Genomic DNA, 21,516 nt, shown 5'->3' on the forward strand with positions numbered 1-21,516 from the left:
GTGTGAAGGCAGAGCTCCTATGCTGAAGCCTCTGTATGAACTGTTGTTAGCTAAGTGGTGCCGTGCTCAGACAGTGCAGTAGTGGCACAGACTCCAGAATGTGAAGGACAGTCAATCCATAAAATTAATTCTAGTGCCCTGTCAACACATCTTAATTTTGCTCATGTAAGAGTGTCTTCTGCTGACAATTACCAAGTAAGTAAATAAAGTAGAGCACTTCTGTCAGCACCATAAATAATATCGTGGAGACACTGAGAGTGCTCTCTCTGATTCAGCCACCTATCTTTCTGATGGCTGTAGGACCCTAATTAACTCAGAGATTTCTAATTCCAGGAATTTTGACATAACCAAAGAAGCAGTGCAGTTCCAAAAGCCCAGTCTCCTCAAAAGTGTTCTCTGTAAAACAGCCATTCAGCTCCCTTCAACGTTACCAACTTGGTCCATTGCCATGGATTTTATAAAGTCCATGGTTTTATAATAAAATCCTTATGAAAATCTAAGTAAAAAATACATTAATATATAAAAATTAGGCAAGATCTGAAAATAATGTGAAACAACATAAAATAATACAACACAAGGCTCTGCAATTGTTGTTGGTTATTTTTTGACTTTCAGTTTTTTGTTTTCAGCAGAATTGACCAGTGACTCCAGGGGCAATTACTCCATAAATCAAGCTTACGTCTCCAGGTTGTCACCCTCCAGTACTGTTTGTACAGGCAAGTAGCCAAGCCGGGGATGCTTTGCAAAATACTTCTTTGACCGGAACTTATTCTTCAGCACCTTTGTGAAGTCCCGTACATCTTCCCCAGAAGTTGTCTGAAAAAGTTAAAGAAATGAAATTCAATATTGTGAAATAGCATTGACTTAATATTAATGATTAATAATGCAGCTACTGTTCTGAAAGAGAATACAAGGAAACTTTTGAAATGTTAATGATGCTAAAATTGCATTTTTAGTATCCTGAAATACGGTACAATAATGATGATAATGCATCTAAAAATTTTCTTTTCCTGGAAAACCATCAAGGCTTCAAATTCCCAGCAAAAAATGCATTTACCAATTACTTTATAAATTAGAGAAGAACTGAAACAGATTCAAGTCTTAAGCTAAACATTTATAACTAGTCTTATAAAACACAAAAAAATTAATTTTTCAGAAAAATAAAAAAGGCACATCAGTTTGTTAGAATCAGTTTATGAGATACAGCCCTCTATATTCACAAAGTTCCACAAAACACTCACTTGCCTCCCATTCTAGACCTACATTGGAAAGCTTTATCACAATGTGGGAATGGTATGTGCTAAACCATTCTCTACTGCAATGGCCAAGTATTTCATAAGCATTTTTTCAAGTTACCAAATCTCTTCCTGCAGGAGTCTGCCACTACCAGAGTAAAAATACCCACAGATGAAGTGACAGCCAGTGTACAGCCACTGTTCAAAGGCATAAGCAGGACTGATAAGAACGAACAAATAGTGCCTGAAGTAACAAACTCACAGACTGATTTGTCTCCTTACTACCACAGCATAAGACTAGGACAAAAATTAGCCATAAGATTCTTCAAGTCTATATTTAAAAGTAACAATCAGCATCTTCCATCCCTCCCAGCAGCTTTTTACTGATTCTGACCAATGCAGCCTCTTCTAAAACTGACAAGTGCTTAACCCCATCCCTTCGTGCTTCTTCCCCTACCCACCCCCTTCACCCCCAGAACACAATTAAAATTTACACAACTGCTTTTAAAAATCAATTTAACTGGAAATAATCACAGCAATAATGGCAGCACTGCTCTGGTAATAGTATTCAGCTAACTTCTGCTACAAAGGCAGGGATAGATGCAGGCATAAAATACAAGGTGAAAACAGCAATAAAGAGATCTGCAGGAAGAAACAGTAGTATACAGTATGCCTGTAAAGTATATGTGCCCAGACTGTGCTGAGTACTTCAACAGAACAGCTCCCTTCCAATGTAGCAGTAACTATTAAGCATTTTCTCTTGCAACTGTAGTAAAGAAGTGGCCATTCCCTTCCTGTTAGCTAAAGATTTGAAATAGCTTCTACAGATTTCCAGTCCAACCTCTGTAACAAACTACAGATTGCACTTCTGTACCCTGTGCTTTGGGAGAAGGCTGTAAACATAAAAGGTTGCCAAAGCAGATGGATAACCATAACAGAGAGAAAGACTTTTCAGTTTTGTAATCTTTTTCCTTGATGTACTACAAAGAGTCCTAGATGCAGGTCAAGCAAACTATTCCTTGATTCTATTCTCCAGTGTCAAAACATAAAAATACTTCCCTATTCATCTATGTATTTTAATGTATGCACAATATACGCAGTTACAAATTCCATAATGCAGATCAGATGAGCAATAAAAACTGTAGATAATCTAACTGGTGTTGGTAGGAGTTTCTTATACATAGCTTTAACAAGTAACAATAAACTGAGCAAATTTGGGATTAAGAGGTGTTTGAACCCCTGGATTTTAATACAAGTGAATTTAGGGAGGGCTTGCAAAATCATTCTTGGAAACCATCTACTCCAACCACTGTACCATCCAAAGAAGGAACATGAGGTAACCCAATTCTCATGCAACAGTAACAGATGGAACTCTGTCCCAAGGCCAAGGAATAAAAATTTTAGTACCTACACATTCTAGAAATAAATGTCTACTGAGCTGCCAAACTCTTCCTCTGGTGTATTCTTTATTTGGTATGACAGCCTGATCCAGTTCATTGGAAAGAAAACTAATATGAGTGTGTACTGACTGAGGGCAATAAATATTCACCAGTGAAATCTGAGCAGATCTGAAAGTACTATTTTAATTTACACGCAATTAAGATACAAATCTTTGAAACATTTCTTCTATGTTTTTTTGCATATAACCACACTATACAATCCAATCCAAAATCAAGCCAAAGGAGATGTACTGTAACATTTTCCTTTCAAAAAAGAATACCCAGGCACTTCCAGATTAAAACCAACAGGTACCTTGCACACTTCCTTCTTACATCATGACATCTTGCCTATTTCCACACAAATACCACCAAAACTACTTCAAAAGCAAAGAAAAAATCCTTTTCTTCACTGAAAATACAGCCAAAGGACCATGCTTTCAAACTCAATTTGAAATCTCAGTTCTTTGAGCAAGACAAAGTTCAGGAAGGAAGATCTAAGATCCATGGCTGCCACACATTAATAACTAAAAAAACATCTGTAGCAGAAGGTCTCAAGGAGAAAATTTGTAGCAACTGACAAACTGGCATCAGTGCTTTTTAATGTACCAGCCAGGCATAAATGGAGTGATAAATAACAAACTAAAACCAGATAAAATGACTGATAATCCAATATAAATTTAAAACCTGGGATTTCATGGCAAACAGTGGAAAAAAGTGAGTATGCTGAAACATGTTTTTCAGACAGAGGTTAAAAAATATTTGCTGTATACTTTTAGTATGTTGGTAATAGAACAAGTCTTCATCAGGAAAAATTAATACTAAGAATGTAATACAGTTGGAGAGCTCTAAATTATATAATATAAAAACTGTAACAAATATCTGAAACATATGTGAATAAATGAAATTGAATACTTATAATACTAGCCTACCTTTATTTTTCACTATTCTCTTTTTCAAAGAAAAAGTAATAATAGGAACCCAAAACAATTTCTTATTCCTTTCACTGCACCTACCTATGCAAAAGGACTACTCTGCACATCAGTAATTACTCTTTAAATTACATTTCTCATATTATATCTAACACAAAACCAATTAGCTGGTTAAATATACACATAGAAATTGATTCCCAGAAGAGATGTGAACTTATTGTATGCTGTCACTAAGTCCAGCCACACATTCATAGCTTATGAGGAAGCCGGTAAGAAATGTACAATAACTAAGCAACTTCCAAGAAAATATGTTTTGTATAATAAGACAAGCTCAGAGATGCAAAATTTATAGTATAAAATAACATCTATGTTGTTTAAAAGGATTTTAGCTTGTTATCTAATATTAGCCTTAGCAGATGCTTGAATTTGATACCATTTGATGCTGTTCAAATGCTTTAGCAAATGTTAAGGTTTGCAGCTAAAAAAAACACAACCAAAAATTCAAAACTATTTTACATTCCATATTTCCATTTCTTGACACTATTTACCTGTAACATTTTTTAGAATATGTACTACAAGCCTGACTGCTCATGGAATACAAAATTCCTAGACCTACCTATGGTAACCACTACAATATCTGCAGGTATGATGACAGCTGCATCTTAAAGCAGTTGTCAGTTAGATACCAGTGGAAGACTGGGAAACTTCCTCATGTGGGATATGAGAGTAAGACACAGATACTTCATTCAGCTAATAACTTTTTTAAATTGACACTTAAGAATGCCATTCAGCAATAACTTACAGACATGTGTCACTTTATCGTAGAATCACAGAATATGCATGGTTGGGAGGATCATGGAGTCCAACTCCTGGCCTTGTGCAGGACACTGCAAGAGTCACACCAGGTGCCTGAAAGTGTTGTCCAAATGCTTCTTGAGCTCTGTCAGGCTTGGTGCTGTGACCGCTTCTCTGGGCAGCCTGTTTCAGTTCTCAACCACCCTTTGGTTGAAAAACCTATTCCTAATATCTAACCCAGATCTCCCCAGCTCAGGTTCATGTCTCAAGCCCTGTCACTGGTCACCAGAGAGAAGAGATCAGTGCCTGCCCCTCCTCTTCCCCTCATGAGGATGTTGCAGACTGCAATGAGATCTCCCCTCAGTCTCCTCTTCTCCAGGCTGAATAGACCAAGTGACCTCAGCCGCCGCTCACACAGCTTTCCCTCAAGGCCCTTCACCATTCTATTGGCTCTCCTTTGGACAGTCTAATAATTTGCTATCTTTTTATTATTGTGGTGCCCAAAACCGCACACCATATCCAAGGTGAGGCCGCCCCAGTACAGAGCAGAGCAGGACAATTCCCTCCCTTGACCAGCTGGTGATGCTGTATCTGATGCCCCCTAGGACACAGTTGGCCCTCCTGGCTGCCAGGGCACTGTTGACTCATATTCAACCTGCTGTCAACCACAACCCCCAGGTCCCTTTTCACAGCACTGCTCTCCAGTCTCTCATTCCGTAGTCTATACACACAACCAGGTGTAGAATCCAGCACTGACTCTTGTTAAACTTCGCATGGTTAGTGATTGCCGATCTAACTTGTTGAGGTCTCTTTGCAGGGCCTCTCTGCCCACAAGAGGGAGTCAACAGCTCCGCTCATTTTAGTGTTGCCAGAAAAAATAGTATCCTTTTGAGTACTGCATCCAAGTCACTAATGAAGACGTTGAAGAGAAATGAACCTAAAATGGAGCCCTGCAGAACTCCACTAGTGACTGGACACCTGCCTGACATAACCCCATTCACTATAACTCTTTGTGAGTGACCCGTGAGCCAGTTCTCACCCATCACGTAACATGGTTATCCAGCTGCCAGAATGATACTATGAGAGACAGTGTCAAACGTTTTACTGAAGTCCAAAAAGAGTACATCTATTGGCTTTCCTAGATCAACTAGGTGGGTTACCATGTTGAGAAAGAGATCAGGTGCAACAAGCAGGACTTTCCCCTCATGAAGATAGTCCTAAACAACTGACATTTTAAAAAGGCATCCCACATTCCCTGATAGAGGCATGAGAGAGAATACCACAAAAAATAGCTTCTTAAAGGTATAATAACTGTATTCATGGCTGTTACTGACACATCAGTGATGTGCAACACTGTGCAATGTGGTGAAGATTGCCCTTTCATGACCACTTTCAAACAGAAATATTTCATAGCATTTCATATCACCAAGAGGAGAGATTGATTATAAAATTATAAAATGAAATCTAGCTGCAATTTCAAGAGTAACTAACTTACCTCAGAATTTATCAAATGAAGTTGCAAAAGGGTAGCAGATCACACATGCCAGCTATGTAAGTGTAAGAGCAAGACCTAGAGGAAAGCATGTTGCCCAGCTGCAGGATATCAAAGACTACCCTAACAAGTTAGCTCTTCTTCTCAAGGCAAGGAGTAATCTCTGAATTCCACAGCTGGAAGCAATGTTCCGCATATGAAATACCCAGATTCAACCATTCTTGCTGCTTTCTTTCATCTTCCCCTCAGAACAATCCCATTTTGTTAACAGCAAAGTGTCATGCCTGGTGCACTGCTAAGCAGATGAAGATGAAACCACTGACTTACTTATGTCAGTTTGTTGCTTATAAAACACTGAGGCTGCTTCATGTTCAGGAATGTATCTGTCTTCTCTGGATGTCAGTAGGAATTAAATTTTTAGATGACTTACCTAAAGGAGAAGTCTTAACAGGTACTATTTCAGATAAAACCAAGCATTTCTGGTGTCTGGACTATCACGTTCTGAGCTCTTTCAGGGAAATAAATTTCTGGTCATCTGGAAGATGAAGGGGCTAACCTTTGCCACCTTTGTTTTGTATAGGAAGGTTACCAAAAATTAGTTCCCTAAAATAAGAAGTTCTGCCAGGTGAGTGGCACAGAACTACAAAAATAGATTATACTTTTATTAAGGTAAGGAAATAAGTCTACTTGCAATGAGAAAAGTTTCAGAACTGTACATTACTACAAAAAAGCTTCTTTTTATATTTCTTGCTGTGGAATATAGGATTTGCAAAGTGGAAACAAAGAAGAAGAAGTTTTCTTTTGGAGAACAAAACTGGTGCAGTAGATATTTCCATCTGAAATTCAAAGGATCTGTTGTTCCAAAAAGCCACATTAATATAACGCAAGTGACACTATTGAGAGGATTTCCATTCCAAAACAGCTAAAAATAAATCACGTAGATAATTATGTAAGAGTATTCCCAAATTAGATGCTAGGAAGATCTTACATCTTATACATCTCTGTGTAAAAGTCTGCATTAAAAATCCTATTTCCCCATCTTTTCAGAGAAAGTCTACGTAAAGCTGAAAAACTAACTACAATAACATTCATTTCTACTGCTTAATAGTTTTCAGTTTAATGTTTTCAGTTGCTTGTCACACCCCTCTCTAAATCCTGGAGGCAAGAAAAAAAGACATAACTGAAGTCATTATTATGAATTTTTTTGCATTTTCAGCACTAAGAATGGCATTACAGATTAGTATGTGGAGTAAATAGTTGTATTCTGAAATTATGAAGAAATTCTTACCTAATGCAAGTATCACAAAACACATTAAAATGGGGAATTGTCCCCTTGAAAATTTAATTTTAAAAACAGATTCCTTGAGCCATTCTCCAAAATATTTTAAATTTAATAAGAAGTTACTGTGCCTCTGAGAAATCCCTTCATACACTTAACTGCTTACCCGAGGACAATTAAATGGTCTTGCCTCCATCTGTGACTAAGCTCCAGTTCTAAATGTCAGCTTAATTAAGCATTCTTTTTCCTTTTTATTACTTGTATTCTTGATATTAATGTATTAATATGAATTAGCAGTAAGAAAGCAAAGCTAGATTTTATTACTGTGGTTTGATAAGTATATGCATTTGTACTCTGCTTTTCAACATTGGCCAAAAAAGTAACATTTTAACATCAGCAGCCTTTTGATTTAGTTGAAAAGGTAGAGTAGGTGCACTCTTCCTGTTCAGGCTATCTGTACTGTAATAAAATGGATTCAAAGGACAAATTCACTGGCCTTTGGTACTTTTTCTTTTATTTTACAGACCCAGATCCATGCTATTTTTCAGGCATTATTCCATTTAAACATAGAAGCTATTCTACTAACTGTAAAGAATTTTGCAATTCTTGACTACTGTATTGCATTAAATGAGTTCAATATGTAGAGAGGTTTAGCAATAAATTAGTACACCAACCACAGTGCATCACTGCAAATAGTAAGAATAAATAATACTGGATTCTTTTTGTGAAATCAATTCTTTATTCTAGTACAGATGAAATTAGTTAAAACAAATTGCATGTGGGTACTGATTATGGAAGTCTAAAAGGCATGTAAGTCTCTTCATATAATGAGTCATTTCTTTTTACAGAAATGGAGCTAGCAGAGTGTACTTACAGCAGGACCAAGTAAAATTCCAGCTCTCCAAATTAACAGGGGTCAGTGCTGGACCTCTTATTTTATGCCTCACCTAAATTCTGTGCAATTTCCTTTATTCTGCTCTACTTAAAACTACAACAGGTTCCTTCCTTTACCTTCTGCACACTCACCTTCCTTCAGTCACTCTAACCAAGAATGTCATCTTACTCCTCTTACTATGCCATGGTGGATTCACCTCATTCCTCTCACATTTCATGGAAAGAATGGATTTTTGCCCTACGGTGCTTTATTTTACACTTAATATTGCTTTAAAACTATATTCTTTCTGCAGCAGTAACAGAAATCTTCATTATAATAAAAGCCATCTCTAGTCCCAGGGACAAGAGAGGATTCCAGGCATTTCCAGAATACAGTTTTCTGTTCATCAATCTTATTTTTAAATGAGATGGCTCACAGTTACATAACAAGAACATGTTTAAAAAGAACTGAAAATTTCTCCTAGATATCAAATCTGCTGCTTCAGGCAAAACCTAGAATTGATCAGAAATATACCATTCTGTTCTAGGGACAGTACCATACCCCATACCAGATACAATCTGTATGTGATAATTCAATAGGAAGGTTACCTTATCCTGCAGACCAGCAGCATTATCTATTTCAACATCCCTTACACTTTCATTTCTGAATTTTCTGTAAATTTTAGGCAGAAAAAAAAAACATATCTGTTATACCAAAGATAAGGTGAGAGAACTTTCTAAGAATAATAAATAAAGGGAATCCAAGAAAAATATATCCCAAACATGTTCAAATTTTTGGATTATGTTGGCTAAGGAGGCAAGTACAAAATGAATATCACCATATTTTTAATAATGTCTAATTACAGACCTCCAGATCCTGAGGATTAGAACAGTATGTGACTATGGACAAAACTGGGCCTATATCATACCACGAAACCAGTATAAAACAAAACCAGAAAATTAGTTCTGAAAAGAGGAGGCATGAAGACAAAAACCAGTGACTAAATATAACAAACATTAAAACTGCCTGAAAAACAATAGACCTACTTAACAGGTCTATTCAGAGTATAGCCTGATATGTCAATTTATCGCTCAAATCCTAACATTAAGTTATAGAATTAATGAAAATAAATTAACAGAACCCATGTTTTCTTCTGATTGTAATGGAATGAAAGCACTATTTAATAGAATTTGAATCCTGTTAGAACAAACATACCAGGTGAAAAAGAGAAGGAAAACACAAGTCCAACAACTACAGCAAAACACAGTTAAGTAACTCAATTACTCTTTGTTACTGTAAGAACCCAAAAAAACAATGTAATACTGTTGGAAGTCAGCTCTAGTTACATTGCAGTCTGAATTTTTCTGTGCATACAGACCTTTCAGTACTGCTGTATAGATTACATAATACTTACCCTCCTAATTTATTTCTGAGTTAAAATTTTTGAATTTAATCAACTGACAAAAATATGTGAAAGCGATATTTGCATGTAGCCACCCAGCCACTCCTCCACTTAAGAGAGTCCTAGAAATCTCCTCAGAAAATTGTGTTTGTAACATCATTAGAAAAATATTCTGTCGTAAAATTAATTTGTGTAGGCTATCACAGGCAAACCTCTCACAGATGTTAGAAGATTTTTGGTCAGAAACTATCAAGTCTGTTTATTTTTTTCAGGTACAAACCAATTTTTGACTATCCCAGTAAATGGTAGTAAGTCAGGTGAAGGAAGCACAACATATTTCAAAGCACATTTTCATGAAACAATCAAAATGTTGGAAAGCAAAGATCACACACCTCTCTAAAGATATTAAAGTGCATTACTAGCATAGTCAATATTCTTTACTACGGTATAGCAATAGTAAAGCAAGTCCTTTTTCACTGACATGCTCTCACCCTTATAGTGTGTATGCATATTCAAGTATACAGGTACTGCAGTTATAGTCAAGCTTTGTTTTTGCAAATCAAAAGTGAAGTTCAAGTTCTTCCAGAGCTGGATACATCTATCCATTTCTACAGAATCCAAACACTGTCCACATAAAATCAGCAATGCTAGCAAAGTCCCTGATGCCTTCCAAAGCAAAAGGTAGGAAGACAGGCCCTACTAAACATATGAAAAAGAAATCCTAGCAGAATAGCTAAATGACAAAAGACTACGAAAAAAATTAGACCTCAAATAATGCATATAATAATTGTTATCCCTTAGAAACAGTCAGTAAATTGGTACTCACAGGTATACAATATTCCACCATTGGATAATGCAATTTATGCCCCTTTGCGGTACGGCCAGAAAAGAAACAGCTCTGACAGACATCATAGTTGAAATGTTTTAAACTCCGATACCTATGCGGAAATTAAACAAAGTGATTAGAGATTCGTCAGTATACTTCTAATCAAGCCTCGCAAACCAAATTACTCTTTGAAATGCTGTCACCTGGTTTGCAGAAGCAGCAACACAGCGAACGTGTTGAGATTATTTTAGAAAGAACCCTGAACTGTGCGGGTATGTGTGACCAGGATGAGGCATGGCCAACACTCATCACAGCTGCACAGCCACGGGCACCAGTGCCACTCCAGCAGCTGCACAGGACACAAGGAACCTGCAGCCCTCTTAACCTACTTCACAGAATCTTCCTACACTGCACACCTCACTGAGTATTTAAAAGAGGTTCCCGTCTCTATATTTATATAGAAAGCCATTGTCAATCATCTCTGTTGCTCAAATTGCTTTGAAGCAGAAAATCTCACATCAGCTTCATAGATGGACTGTGAAGAATTTATAATTTTAAAGTTTTCACTGACTAAACTACATTGGCTTTAGTTTTTCTTTTCTTCTATTTAGTATTCAGATAGTCTCTCAAAAAACTTTTATAAGCCAGACTGGTTTACTTTTATATGTTTTTACAATGAGCATTTAGCTTAAATGTTTGTAAACAATTTTGATGCTCTGAAATTCTAAACACTTTTCAGAAAAAGAAATTCTTAGGAATTCATTAATTATAACAATAGTATAAATTTCAGTTTAAAAAAATTACAATCATTTATTTACTTTTGGTGTTGGGGTTTTTTTTAAGAGACTTTATGTATAAAGAAGGTAACAAACTTATACAGTTTCGCTTGTATTAAGTGTAGTCACCAGGAACACTATTTATATATTTATTTATAATAAAGCAGACTAAAGCAACAATTCAATTTCAGATTCCACCCACTGTTTTTATAGTATGGTTGTTCTGACTGGATGAGGTTATATTATTAGTATGAAACTAAAATGAGCTAACTGAACCAAATTGAATAGCTACTGAATAGTTAAAGTTTAAATTAAATTGCTTCCTGAGAGCAGTTTTCAGTACCCATCCACATTTTTCCCCTGCTGAGTTTTATGTTTTGCTTTGCAAGAGAATATGTGTCTATAAATGTAAAAGTTCACTTTAAAGGATGCTGATGCAACCGCCTATAATCTTGACTCAGAGCCTGTTCATTAAATGGTCACATTTACCTTCTGCTAAGATGCTAGATGCTGTTGTTGCTGCAGATCCCTAACTTCATTGTAGAAATTATTTAGAATGACCCATTCCTTTGTCTTCCCTTGTCTTCCTTTCTTTCTGCCCTTCTTCTACACATAGTACAAGATTCATCAGCCCAAACTTAGTCAACTAGAACACATCTGAGCTGGAGCTTTATCACCCTATGCTCTCTCAGGCAATAATAAAGCGAGATAAGAGCACTTAGAGGAATTTCATCTCCTCTTAACACAGGCAACAAAGTTTGATTAGATTTTGCAAATAATCACATATCTATATTTATAATGAAAAAAAAGATGATTTTTAACTCAGTCTTGTAAGGTTGACTAAAGCTAGCCCACTTAAAACTAGGCAATCTGACTTCATAATTCCTATTATTATCCTTTAAAGCAACATAAAGATGGGAACAAAACTTATCTGCCAAGACACTTAAAGAAAAATCTTGGAAGCACTCAATAGAAAGACTGCATTAATTTTTTCCTAAATAATACCCTAGACTCCATGACCACAGTAGGGGGAAAGGGAGTTATGCTTAGCTTTAGCTCTGGCCACTACTGGGGTTTACAGTGAGCAGGGGGTTTGCACCATTTTATACATGGGAACAATCAATTCACAAATGCATGTTAGTCGTAACAGCACTCAGTAAAGGTACCAACTACCATTTAGGAGAATAACATGGAGACTATTCCCCATGTAATTTTTTTCTTTTAGCATTCACACCTTTCTTTGAACATAAGAAAGTCAGAGTACATTCAATGCTTGGGATAGGACTTGTGCAAGCCTCATCACAGCAACATATCAGTGTGTGTTTTAAGCAAGGAAAAATTGTTGTTGAAGGATGCTTACTATTGCCTGGCATAATTTAGTTTCCCAAGCCTTATGCAGGAGAGCACACAGACAGTCCACATTTTTTCTTACTAATCATGTCCTTGTGATCTTGTGCTTACAGAACACATGGGGTGCATTTCTATTTCATTTGTTATCTACTGGTTCCACCAATGCAAAAACACTTCTGACAGCCTGCCCTATGCCTCTCTCAGTCATGGCTAACAGTGGTACTGCAGAAGCCAGAACTGCACTGGCTTAGGCCACACTGTGACTACACCACAGGTGACAGACTCTATCTTAAAGCATGAAAACAGTGGAAAACAGACAGAAAGAACTGCACTTGTTGGAAGACTTAAAAGTCTTGATATTTTCAGAGAAATATTGTAGTTTATCCCCTCCTCTTACCTAAATCCGACAATTGGACACTCCTTACAGATGTTGCACTTGGCCTGATGTTTTGCTGTTTCCGCAGCTGCCACACGGTGCAGAACTGGCAGCCACACCATAGACTGGGGTTCTAAGCGCATCCAGTCAATAAACTGCTTTACAGTTATTTCTGGCTTATTGTGGTTCTGTGGAGAGAAAAATCCCACATCCAAATTTAAAAAGTCAAAATAAATAAAACAACAAAATAACACACACCCAATAAACAGATTTTCCTTTGAATTCTATGGAAGAAATAAAGCAACAACCAGTGGGAATCCTTTCCATGACAGGTTAAACTAAAGTGATTTACAAGAAACAAGAAATAACCTTGATTTAAATGCAAATAAAGAAAACAAGTCAGCCAGTAACACCATAGGAGACTAAAGAGCTGTGATAGATGGCAACAAATATAGTGGACACAGTAAAGGGATAAGAGTCCATAGTAAAGCTACCTTTGAACTGAAAGGACTTGAAAAAAAAAGTATGAGCATGAAAGGGAAGCACTTTCTGCACTTCAGACACGTTAAAGACATGGTTGTCTTTTGAGTTGAGATGAATGACAAATATCAGTAGTGCTTACATATGTCTAGTGATCGCCACGAGACTCATGTAATGTTTTTGTTATGTTCTGAGCTCACAGTATTCTTTCTAGTTACCACATTAAACACACACATACAACACAAACAAACAGGCAAATAAATAATGAGAAAGAAATCTGCCATTTATAGGCAATCCCTGAAAGAACACAGCCGAGTTAATGTAGTAACATGATTGTTTTAAGAAGCAAACAAACATTTTCCACATTTTCTTTAAGTTGTAAGCACCAGAGAAGTCTAGCCAACTTTGTCAGCAGTAAGAACAGAGATCATATTTCTGAGCTCACTGGAAGTAATAAAATAAAGCTTAAAAATTAAAACTATTCTTGAATGGTAATACATGATAGAAAGCAATGTTAGGCTTCTTAGCCTACTCATGGTCCAAGTTGATTTTGGCCAGTAAGAGGGAGAGGCATGAAAGAAAAAAAAAATAAAAGAACATTCTTTCTTCACCAACAAAATACTTACTTTCCCTGGGCTGAGAACTGACATGCAGCTGCACACTTTCTTATGCTCTCCTAATGACCAGGGACTGAACTTGAGCTATTTGTGTGGGATGAGGGATTGCAACCTCATCTTCACTATATCTGTAACAACACATCAAGTGTTTAAATGCTACCTTGCTAGTACCCCTCACCAATAAGTGAATAGCATGGGGCAGATCCTTGAGGGACATAAAGATCATTCCTTTGTGACACAGAAAGTCTGCCACTAACAAATGAAAAATTTATTTCAGTATGACTTGGAGCCCAGTGAGGGATATGTCAAGCACCATTCCTTAATGTATGAAGTAGCAATGTTTAAACATAAGGAGAAATTTTACATGGTTGATCGACCAAACCAACTTCCATAAGTATCTACCAAATTTGTCATGTTCTGGACAAATACACCTCCAATTCCAATCACATGAGTCCAGAAATGAATCTAATAGTTCTGAAAAAAGCTAGCACAATGGTATTTTTCAAACACATTAGAAATATCTATGACAGAATGGCAAAAGAAAAATGGTCTAAAAATTCACTAAAATCTTTAATGTTTGAATCAATAAAGTCAGAAATATTTAAGTCAGTAATTTTAAATAGTGAATTTTTAATCCGTACACAATTTCTTATGATGCTGAAATCAGACCCTGCCACAGAAATAATACACTGAAGCAGCACAGCTATTGCTAGCAAACAGTTGGAGCCTTAGACATCCTTGACAAAGTCAGAATTAGTTGTGTTTCATTACAACATCTTGTTTTTAATTCTCATCTTTAAACAGACAGACGCTCCTTGCAGCCTCATTAACCCCCTGCATGTAGAGTGGAGCTGAACAGCAGGCTGCAAGGGCTTTATTCCACATTCTGATCTGCAACATAAAGGCTCACAATACATAAATGACTATGCTTGAAGTTTCATGCAAGTGCAAGCTCTTATGTCAGTAAAATGATGCTAAATAATTTCCTGGTGCACAAGGTCAAAAATTACAACCAAGATCATTCTCTTGTTCTGTTGAGATCATGTCTTGTTCCAGTAGAGAAAAGCACGTTCTCACAGTATCAGGTTGCTTTGAATGATGCAAAGCATGATAATTGGCTGCTACAAATTTTTTAACAGCTTTTAGAGCAGCAAATGGTGTCAAAATTGCTAGGATTTATATATTCTTTCAGGTAAACATAATATGCTTGATCCTGTCCTAAACCATAAACCATCTTTTACAGCTGACTTTTCACAATAACTTCCCATACTTGGTTGCAGAGGCACATGCATTTCTATTAAAAATTAATAGATGTTTTTAAATTCCTCTCTTCTTTTTACATCATGCACAAGTGACTCTTGAGACTTCACAGAGGTTTTTTTTGACTGGAAGGTCTTTATCTCACCTGTTGGAAGCAGCTGCGTACACTGGGTTCAATGTTGCTGCCACCAAAGGCTGCCACTTCACCAAGCTGTCGCGGGATCTGGATAGCATCGTGAAGCAGAAGGCCCAGTTGCCTCTGGTCACACATTTCTGTAGGGCCTGCCACCTCCTTGAACAGGTCTGCAACACCAAAACAAGCCACTGTTTCACTTAATTTCCATGTACACCCCCTCCCATTCAGTAATGCTGCAGTCCAAGCTTTTAATTTTTTCTGTTATAGTAATGGTTACAGATGGCCACAGTCCCATTTACAGGAGTTTACCTTCGTCTAATCTTGACAACTTTAACTACATTTTCTTGATTCATAACCATACACATAACAAAAATAAGGCCAAGTGAATGAAACTATATGGCTTCCTACAGCACACAGGAGGTGATTTGAGGCAGCCAGCACAGCTTCACCAGCAAACAATCCTGCCTCAAGAACCTAATGACCTTGTATAATAGAGTGACTATATCAGGGGACAAGGAAAGGGCTACAGATGTCATCTATCTGGACTTCTGTAAGGCCTTTGACATGGTCTCCCACAATATCCTTCTCTCTAAATTGAAGAGAGGCAGATTTGATGGGTAGACTGTTAGGTGGATAAGGATATGGTTGGATGGTCACATCCAGAGGTTAGTGGCCAATGGCTCAGAGTCCTGATGGGCATCAGTGACAAGTGGTGTCCTTCAGGAGTCTGTCTGAGGACCAATGTTATTAAATATCTTCGTCAATGACATACACAAAGTATCGAGTGCACCCTCAGCAAGTCTGCAGGTGACACCAAGCTGTGTGGTTAGGTTGGCACACCTGAGGGACAGGATGCCAACCACGGGCACCTGGACAAACTCGAGAAGTGGGCCCACGGGAATCTCATGAGGTTCAACAAGGCCAAGTGCAAGGTGCTGCACGTAGGTTGGGGCAAACCCCAGTATCAATACAGGCTGGGGATGAAGGGACTGAGAGTAGCCCTGCCAAGAAAGACTTGGTGGATGAGAGGCTAGATATGTGCTGACAAGGTGTGCTTGCAGCCCAGAAAGTCAACTGTATCCTCAGCTGCATCCTGGCCAGCAGATTGAGGGGGCTGATTCTGCCCCTCTGCTCTCATGAGACCCCACCTGGAGGGCTGAGTCCAGCTCTGGGTTCCCCAGCACAGGAAAGAAATGGAGCAGCTAGAGCAGATCAAGAGCAGGGCCACAAAACTGATCACAGAAGAGTTGTTCCATCCCGCTAAAGAAAGGTTAAGAGAGTTGGAGTTGTTCAGCTTAGAGAAGACTCCAGAGAGATCTTATTGCACCTTTTCAGTACACAAAGAGGGCTTATAAGAAAGCAGAAGACAAACTTTTTAGCAGGGCTTGCTGCAATAGGGCAAGGGGTAATGGTTTTAAACTAAAAGAGGGCAGATTTAAACTAGTTATAAGGAAGAATTTTTTTTACAATAAGGGTGGTGAAACAGTGGAACATGTTTCCAAGAGAAGTGATAGATGCTCCATCCCTGGAAATACACCCAGATTGTACAGGGCTCTGAGCAATCTGAGGTTGTTGAAGATGACCCTGCATATTGCAAGGGGGTTGGTCTAGATGACCTTCAAACGTCCCTTCCAAACCAAACTGTTTTATGTTTTTATGAAGAATCAAATAATATTTCAGAAACACCTATCTTATGCTAAAATCTAGGTCATCCTTCAGCTGGCTGGGGACAGAAGCACATTTGTCCTGAACTGAGACTAGAAGTTACCACAAGTCACAACTGGCCATGTGAAATAGCTTAAAGCAAGAGCAATAGCCAGAAAGACAACCTGAGCTTAAAAATAATCACATTTTCTTCCTGGATAACCATGTCTGCTTCCATGTACTTTCCCTTTAGTAATTCCATTTTCCTAAGGTAGGTGTCAAGCCCTGCAGTATAAATGGATGAACCAGGACGACTGTACTGGCAAAAAATTGATGCTGAAAGGGATTGAGAAAATTGTTCGATACATGCACTGGGAAGGAAGATACTGCTTGTACCTACAGTCATGTTTAAACACTGATTTAACAGGCAGGCATGTCTGCAGTACAGATATTATTTCTCAAGTACTTTCATAACATATTTCTCTGATTAGACAATTTTATTTGTCAAAATGTTCAGCTAAAATTTTTAATATGTTTCTGCCAAGGATTTTGATTTATAAAGTCTAGCTGTGAACATCAACATTTAGTCACAAGATTCATCTTTCCTGAAAACATCTTAAATGCTGAGTTTATCTAACAAATATTTGTGAATTCTCTGATTGGTACAAATTACAGAAAAAATGGCATTGAATTCTTATGTTCATTCCAGTTAGTTTTTACATTCTCCTTTTGCACTCAGTGGCCAGCTTGGATTAAAGCTTCAAGTAATCTTAAAAGAAAAAAAAATAATCCATTTATACTATTCCCCTCCTTTTTCATGTTTCCCACCAGAACAACCATTAATACATTACAAATAAATGAAATTTTAAAACTCATTCTGACTGCACTTCTGGTTGAGAAAAAGACAAGCTTTGTTCAGAAACACTCAAGAGTAACTCTTACTACACTACGTATATTGTTTTGTCCTTCATTAGAGCAACTGTCAAGCTTTGTCAGCATGCTTCAGTGAATCTAGTCATGCTTTTTTCTTCTCAAAAGATGTGAAAGCAGAAGAAAGGATCTTCACAAAATAAAAATCCAGATGATTGAATTAATTTTGAGAGTTCATTGTGTTTTTCTCATCCCTAAAACATGCTACAGCATCTTCACTCAGTGTCAAGGAAAAGATCCCCCACAGACAGCAGCAGTGACAGAATTCATACTGCCCAGCTGCAGGCTCATCTTGGCAATCATCGATCCTGAAAATCCCCAATTTTCAGCTGAGGATGGGATAGCTCTTCAGTTTCTAAGGTCAGCTTAAAAAAACTGATAGCATGGGGGAAAAAAAGGAAAAAAAGAAAAGTTTGTCTTATTCTGTTTGCATCAGTCTACAGTGCAAACAGGCATTAAAAGAACAATTCATTAACTGCTGGAGTTAAGGCTGTGCTAAGGGCTCCAACCACAACCGTCACTTTCAGAGGAGCCCAGGATTGCCAACACCTCCAATATGCTTAGAAGAAACACAGCCAAAAGGAGAAGCAAATGTCAGGGCTGAGAAAGGGAAAAATCAGACAGCAGGTAATTTGTATTGAGCACCCATGTTTGGGGGTCTTGCTTTTCCTTCCAAGTGACTGACTCTCCCAAAAATACTTAAGATTTCCATTACAGTTTTCACTGGAGGAACTGAAAGCTCAATAGACACAACAAATTTTCTCTCAAGAAGCACTAGGGTTTGACAAAATCAAAACAAGCAAGAGAGCTCACGCCAAAAAACTAGTCTGGTGCCAGAGGATCCCAAAACACTGACTGCAAAGCCACTGCAAGCCAAGAACCATACCTAACTCCATTATTTTCTTCCTCCTTTAGCATAATTTCTTTCAGATTTAAGAAGTTTTTTGGTGACTGTTTTAAGGTTCATAATGACAAGAAAGCTGACAAAGATATCAAAGCCTGGCCCACTGATCACAGCAGTTACAACAAGAAAAAAGACGCAATATCTGACTAATAATTCTCTCCTTCGAGAACACAAGCAACTACTTTAATTTCAGATGTATTTCAGGTTTGAAGTTATGATCCCTTCAAATGAAGCGTTCAGAGACATATTCTGTACTACCGGACTTCTGGACTTTACACAGCAATATTCAGATAAAAGTCCATGCTGCTAACAGATGATATAAAATCTGTAGCCACAATCAGCTGCCATTTTTCTTTTACTACTAAACAGAAAGCAACCACACAAAAATTAATCAGACCTAGTAATTTCTTTGTTCTGTTTCAGTATACTAGTGTATTACCAATAGCAACTTAATGTGAGTTTAATCTCAGGTTTTGGGTTTTTGTAAACCACCTTTTGACAGGGTTATCAGTTTATTATCCACAGCCTGGCTGACTTCCTATTCTTTAGGAAAGCATTTTATTTCACACTAAATGGCAGATTTGCCAGATTTGCCCTGAATTGCCATTACTGAACAAAGTTATGTCTGTCAACCTTTTACAGTTATGGAATAATTCACATATATGTCAAATGACATAAGGAAACTAAAACCTACAAAGTCTCAGTATGCCATTCAAACACCAAAATATGTCTCAATGCGTAAGACATCTCTACTTTTGCTCAGTGTTAATAACCAAGACTGTAAGATTTCCTACGAATGCTCTTAAGGAAGGCAGAAATTTTTGCAGAGCTCCAAAGGTACACAGAGCAAATTCAGTCTCTATACATTTTTCATGTGTTTCCAAAATGAGCCAAGGAACTACAGTAAAAACCAGCAATTTTAAGATGAATGTGCATAATATGTAAATGTCGATCACCTAGGATGCTCTAATATAATGGTACATCTTTTCATTTGTATTTTTCAAGGGGGTTTGCTACAAAGTTATTCAATTCTCTTCTGCTCCTGCAATTATTTTTGTGAAATATTTTGTACTACTCAGTACTTCTCAAGCTTGTGAAATTACTTAAATCAACATAATTTAAACTTTCATTGTGCAATTCAGGCAGAAAGCACGTATACTGGAAAACCATTTTCTCATAGACCCTAAATACAATTGCTGGATTTTGATGTATTTCCTTGCTATATCAGCCATATCAATCTGATGCAATTGGCACTGACTGGCTTCATTTTTCTCTGAATAAAACATATACATACATAAGAGAGGACAGAATTGGTCAAATGTAATACTTCTCTAGTTTCCACACAGCTATATTCTTTTTTTTTTTTTGAGGGAGCTGCAGTACTGTGACTCATGAGAACGCAGAATTGACATCAATACTTTCCAGTCAAGACATAAACCCTACTTTCTCTTTTGTCACTGATGATAACGAAAACAATTCTATTTTACTTACATGTAAGAAAGCTGCCTTGTACTGGCATAAGAAATGTTTTGCTACAAATTTCACTACAATGTGTGTTGTCATTGTACATGACTTAATTACATAGAGTATTTTGTAAAAGAAATTCTTCCTTACATCTGTACTTCTCCTCCAGAAGGCCCTTAGAAAGAGACATCAAGCCAATTTTCAGGGACTGCACTCGAATTTTTCCAGTTCGGCCACTGAAATTATAAAGATAATACAATTTAATACAGTTTAATTTTATTTCATTCCAGTTCAAGGCTATTAAAAGTACAAAGACATCAGTGAGTTCTACTTAAAATATTTTAAAAAATATTAAACACTACAAATCACACTAAGAATTCTTCCCTTACAAAAGCTCAGCTTGCCTTCTAAGCAGTTTACATGTCAAAAGAGTTTGTATTACTCCAAAGGTGTAGATGTTTAACCCTGTAAAGCTCTCAACATGATTCAATAATGTCATATACACAATAAAAACACATGAGCACACAGCAGGAAAGCCTATTACTCAGTGTGAAGCACAAGGACTGCAAAATGAAACCAAATTTTCATATCACAGAAATTAATTATCTTTTTTTCCCCTAATTTTTTCTTTTATGTTTAAAATGCTCTGATATACATGTAATATCAGGGCATAAAGAGGCAACAACATGCACTAATTCAATGACAGGGAGCTGTTGTTCTTTGTAAATGTCATTTCAGGCTCATCTTGTTGAACATGGAAAAGAAACTACGCCCTAATTGAAAATGCAATTTGAGAACAGGTAAGTGGGTACCAAAGCAAGTAATGTTAAGCCTGCAAGAAAAATACTGTTCAAATAGTAAAAAAACCCAAAACAGATTACATGGAATAGGATAATTTTAAAGTTCAAAAGATCATTGCAGAAACATATTCTTATAAATTTTTTTTTTTCAAAAACCAAACAACATGGCATAATTTGTCTTTAAATTAGACATGGCAAATAGAAGTCCTAACAACAGTAGTCAAACTGTATATATTGCACACATAAGGTTAGCTGGCTCCTTCATCAGCAAGTAAGATAAGACTAAATTTAATATCACCTCAAACATCACTTTGGTCTTTTCTGCCGCATAAAGTGATATATATGTTAATTATTTCAGGAGTGGTTATTACACATCTCTTTCTATCCTATCTATTCAACATATGGCCTGCTGTCTAATTTACTTCACAAATGTTGTGCTGAACACAAAATTATTAATTTATTCCTGTGTTCTTAATAAATCAGCTCAGCAACTTACAAATATTAATAC

The 21,516-nt window shown here is 37.0% G+C and overlaps 1 protein-coding gene across 10 annotated transcripts in view; it reads right to left on the minus strand.

The window, feature by feature from the left end:
* Positions 1–21,516, minus strand: part of UTRN (utrophin) — a 386,042-nt gene that overhangs the window by 28,679 nt on the left and 335,847 nt on the right. For all 10 annotated transcript variants that reach the window (XM_071549382.1, XM_071549384.1, XM_071549380.1 and 7 more), the window contains 5 exons: positions 20,359–20,444; positions 15,276–15,433; positions 12,795–12,961; positions 10,272–10,383; positions 680–816 (listed from right to left, as the gene is read on the minus strand). In XM_071549382.1, the coding sequence (XP_071405483.1) occupies positions 680–816; positions 10,272–10,383; positions 12,795–12,961; positions 15,276–15,433; positions 20,359–20,444 (660 nt within the window). The remainder of the gene's footprint in view (positions 1–679; positions 817–10,271; positions 10,384–12,794; positions 12,962–15,275; positions 15,434–20,358; positions 20,445–21,516) is intronic.

Source organism: Pithys albifrons, chromosome 2, assembly GCF_047495875.1.
Source record: "Pithys albifrons albifrons isolate INPA30051 chromosome 2, PitAlb_v1, whole genome shotgun sequence".
Taxonomy (NCBI): Eukaryota; Metazoa; Chordata; class Aves; order Passeriformes; family Thamnophilidae; genus Pithys; species Pithys albifrons.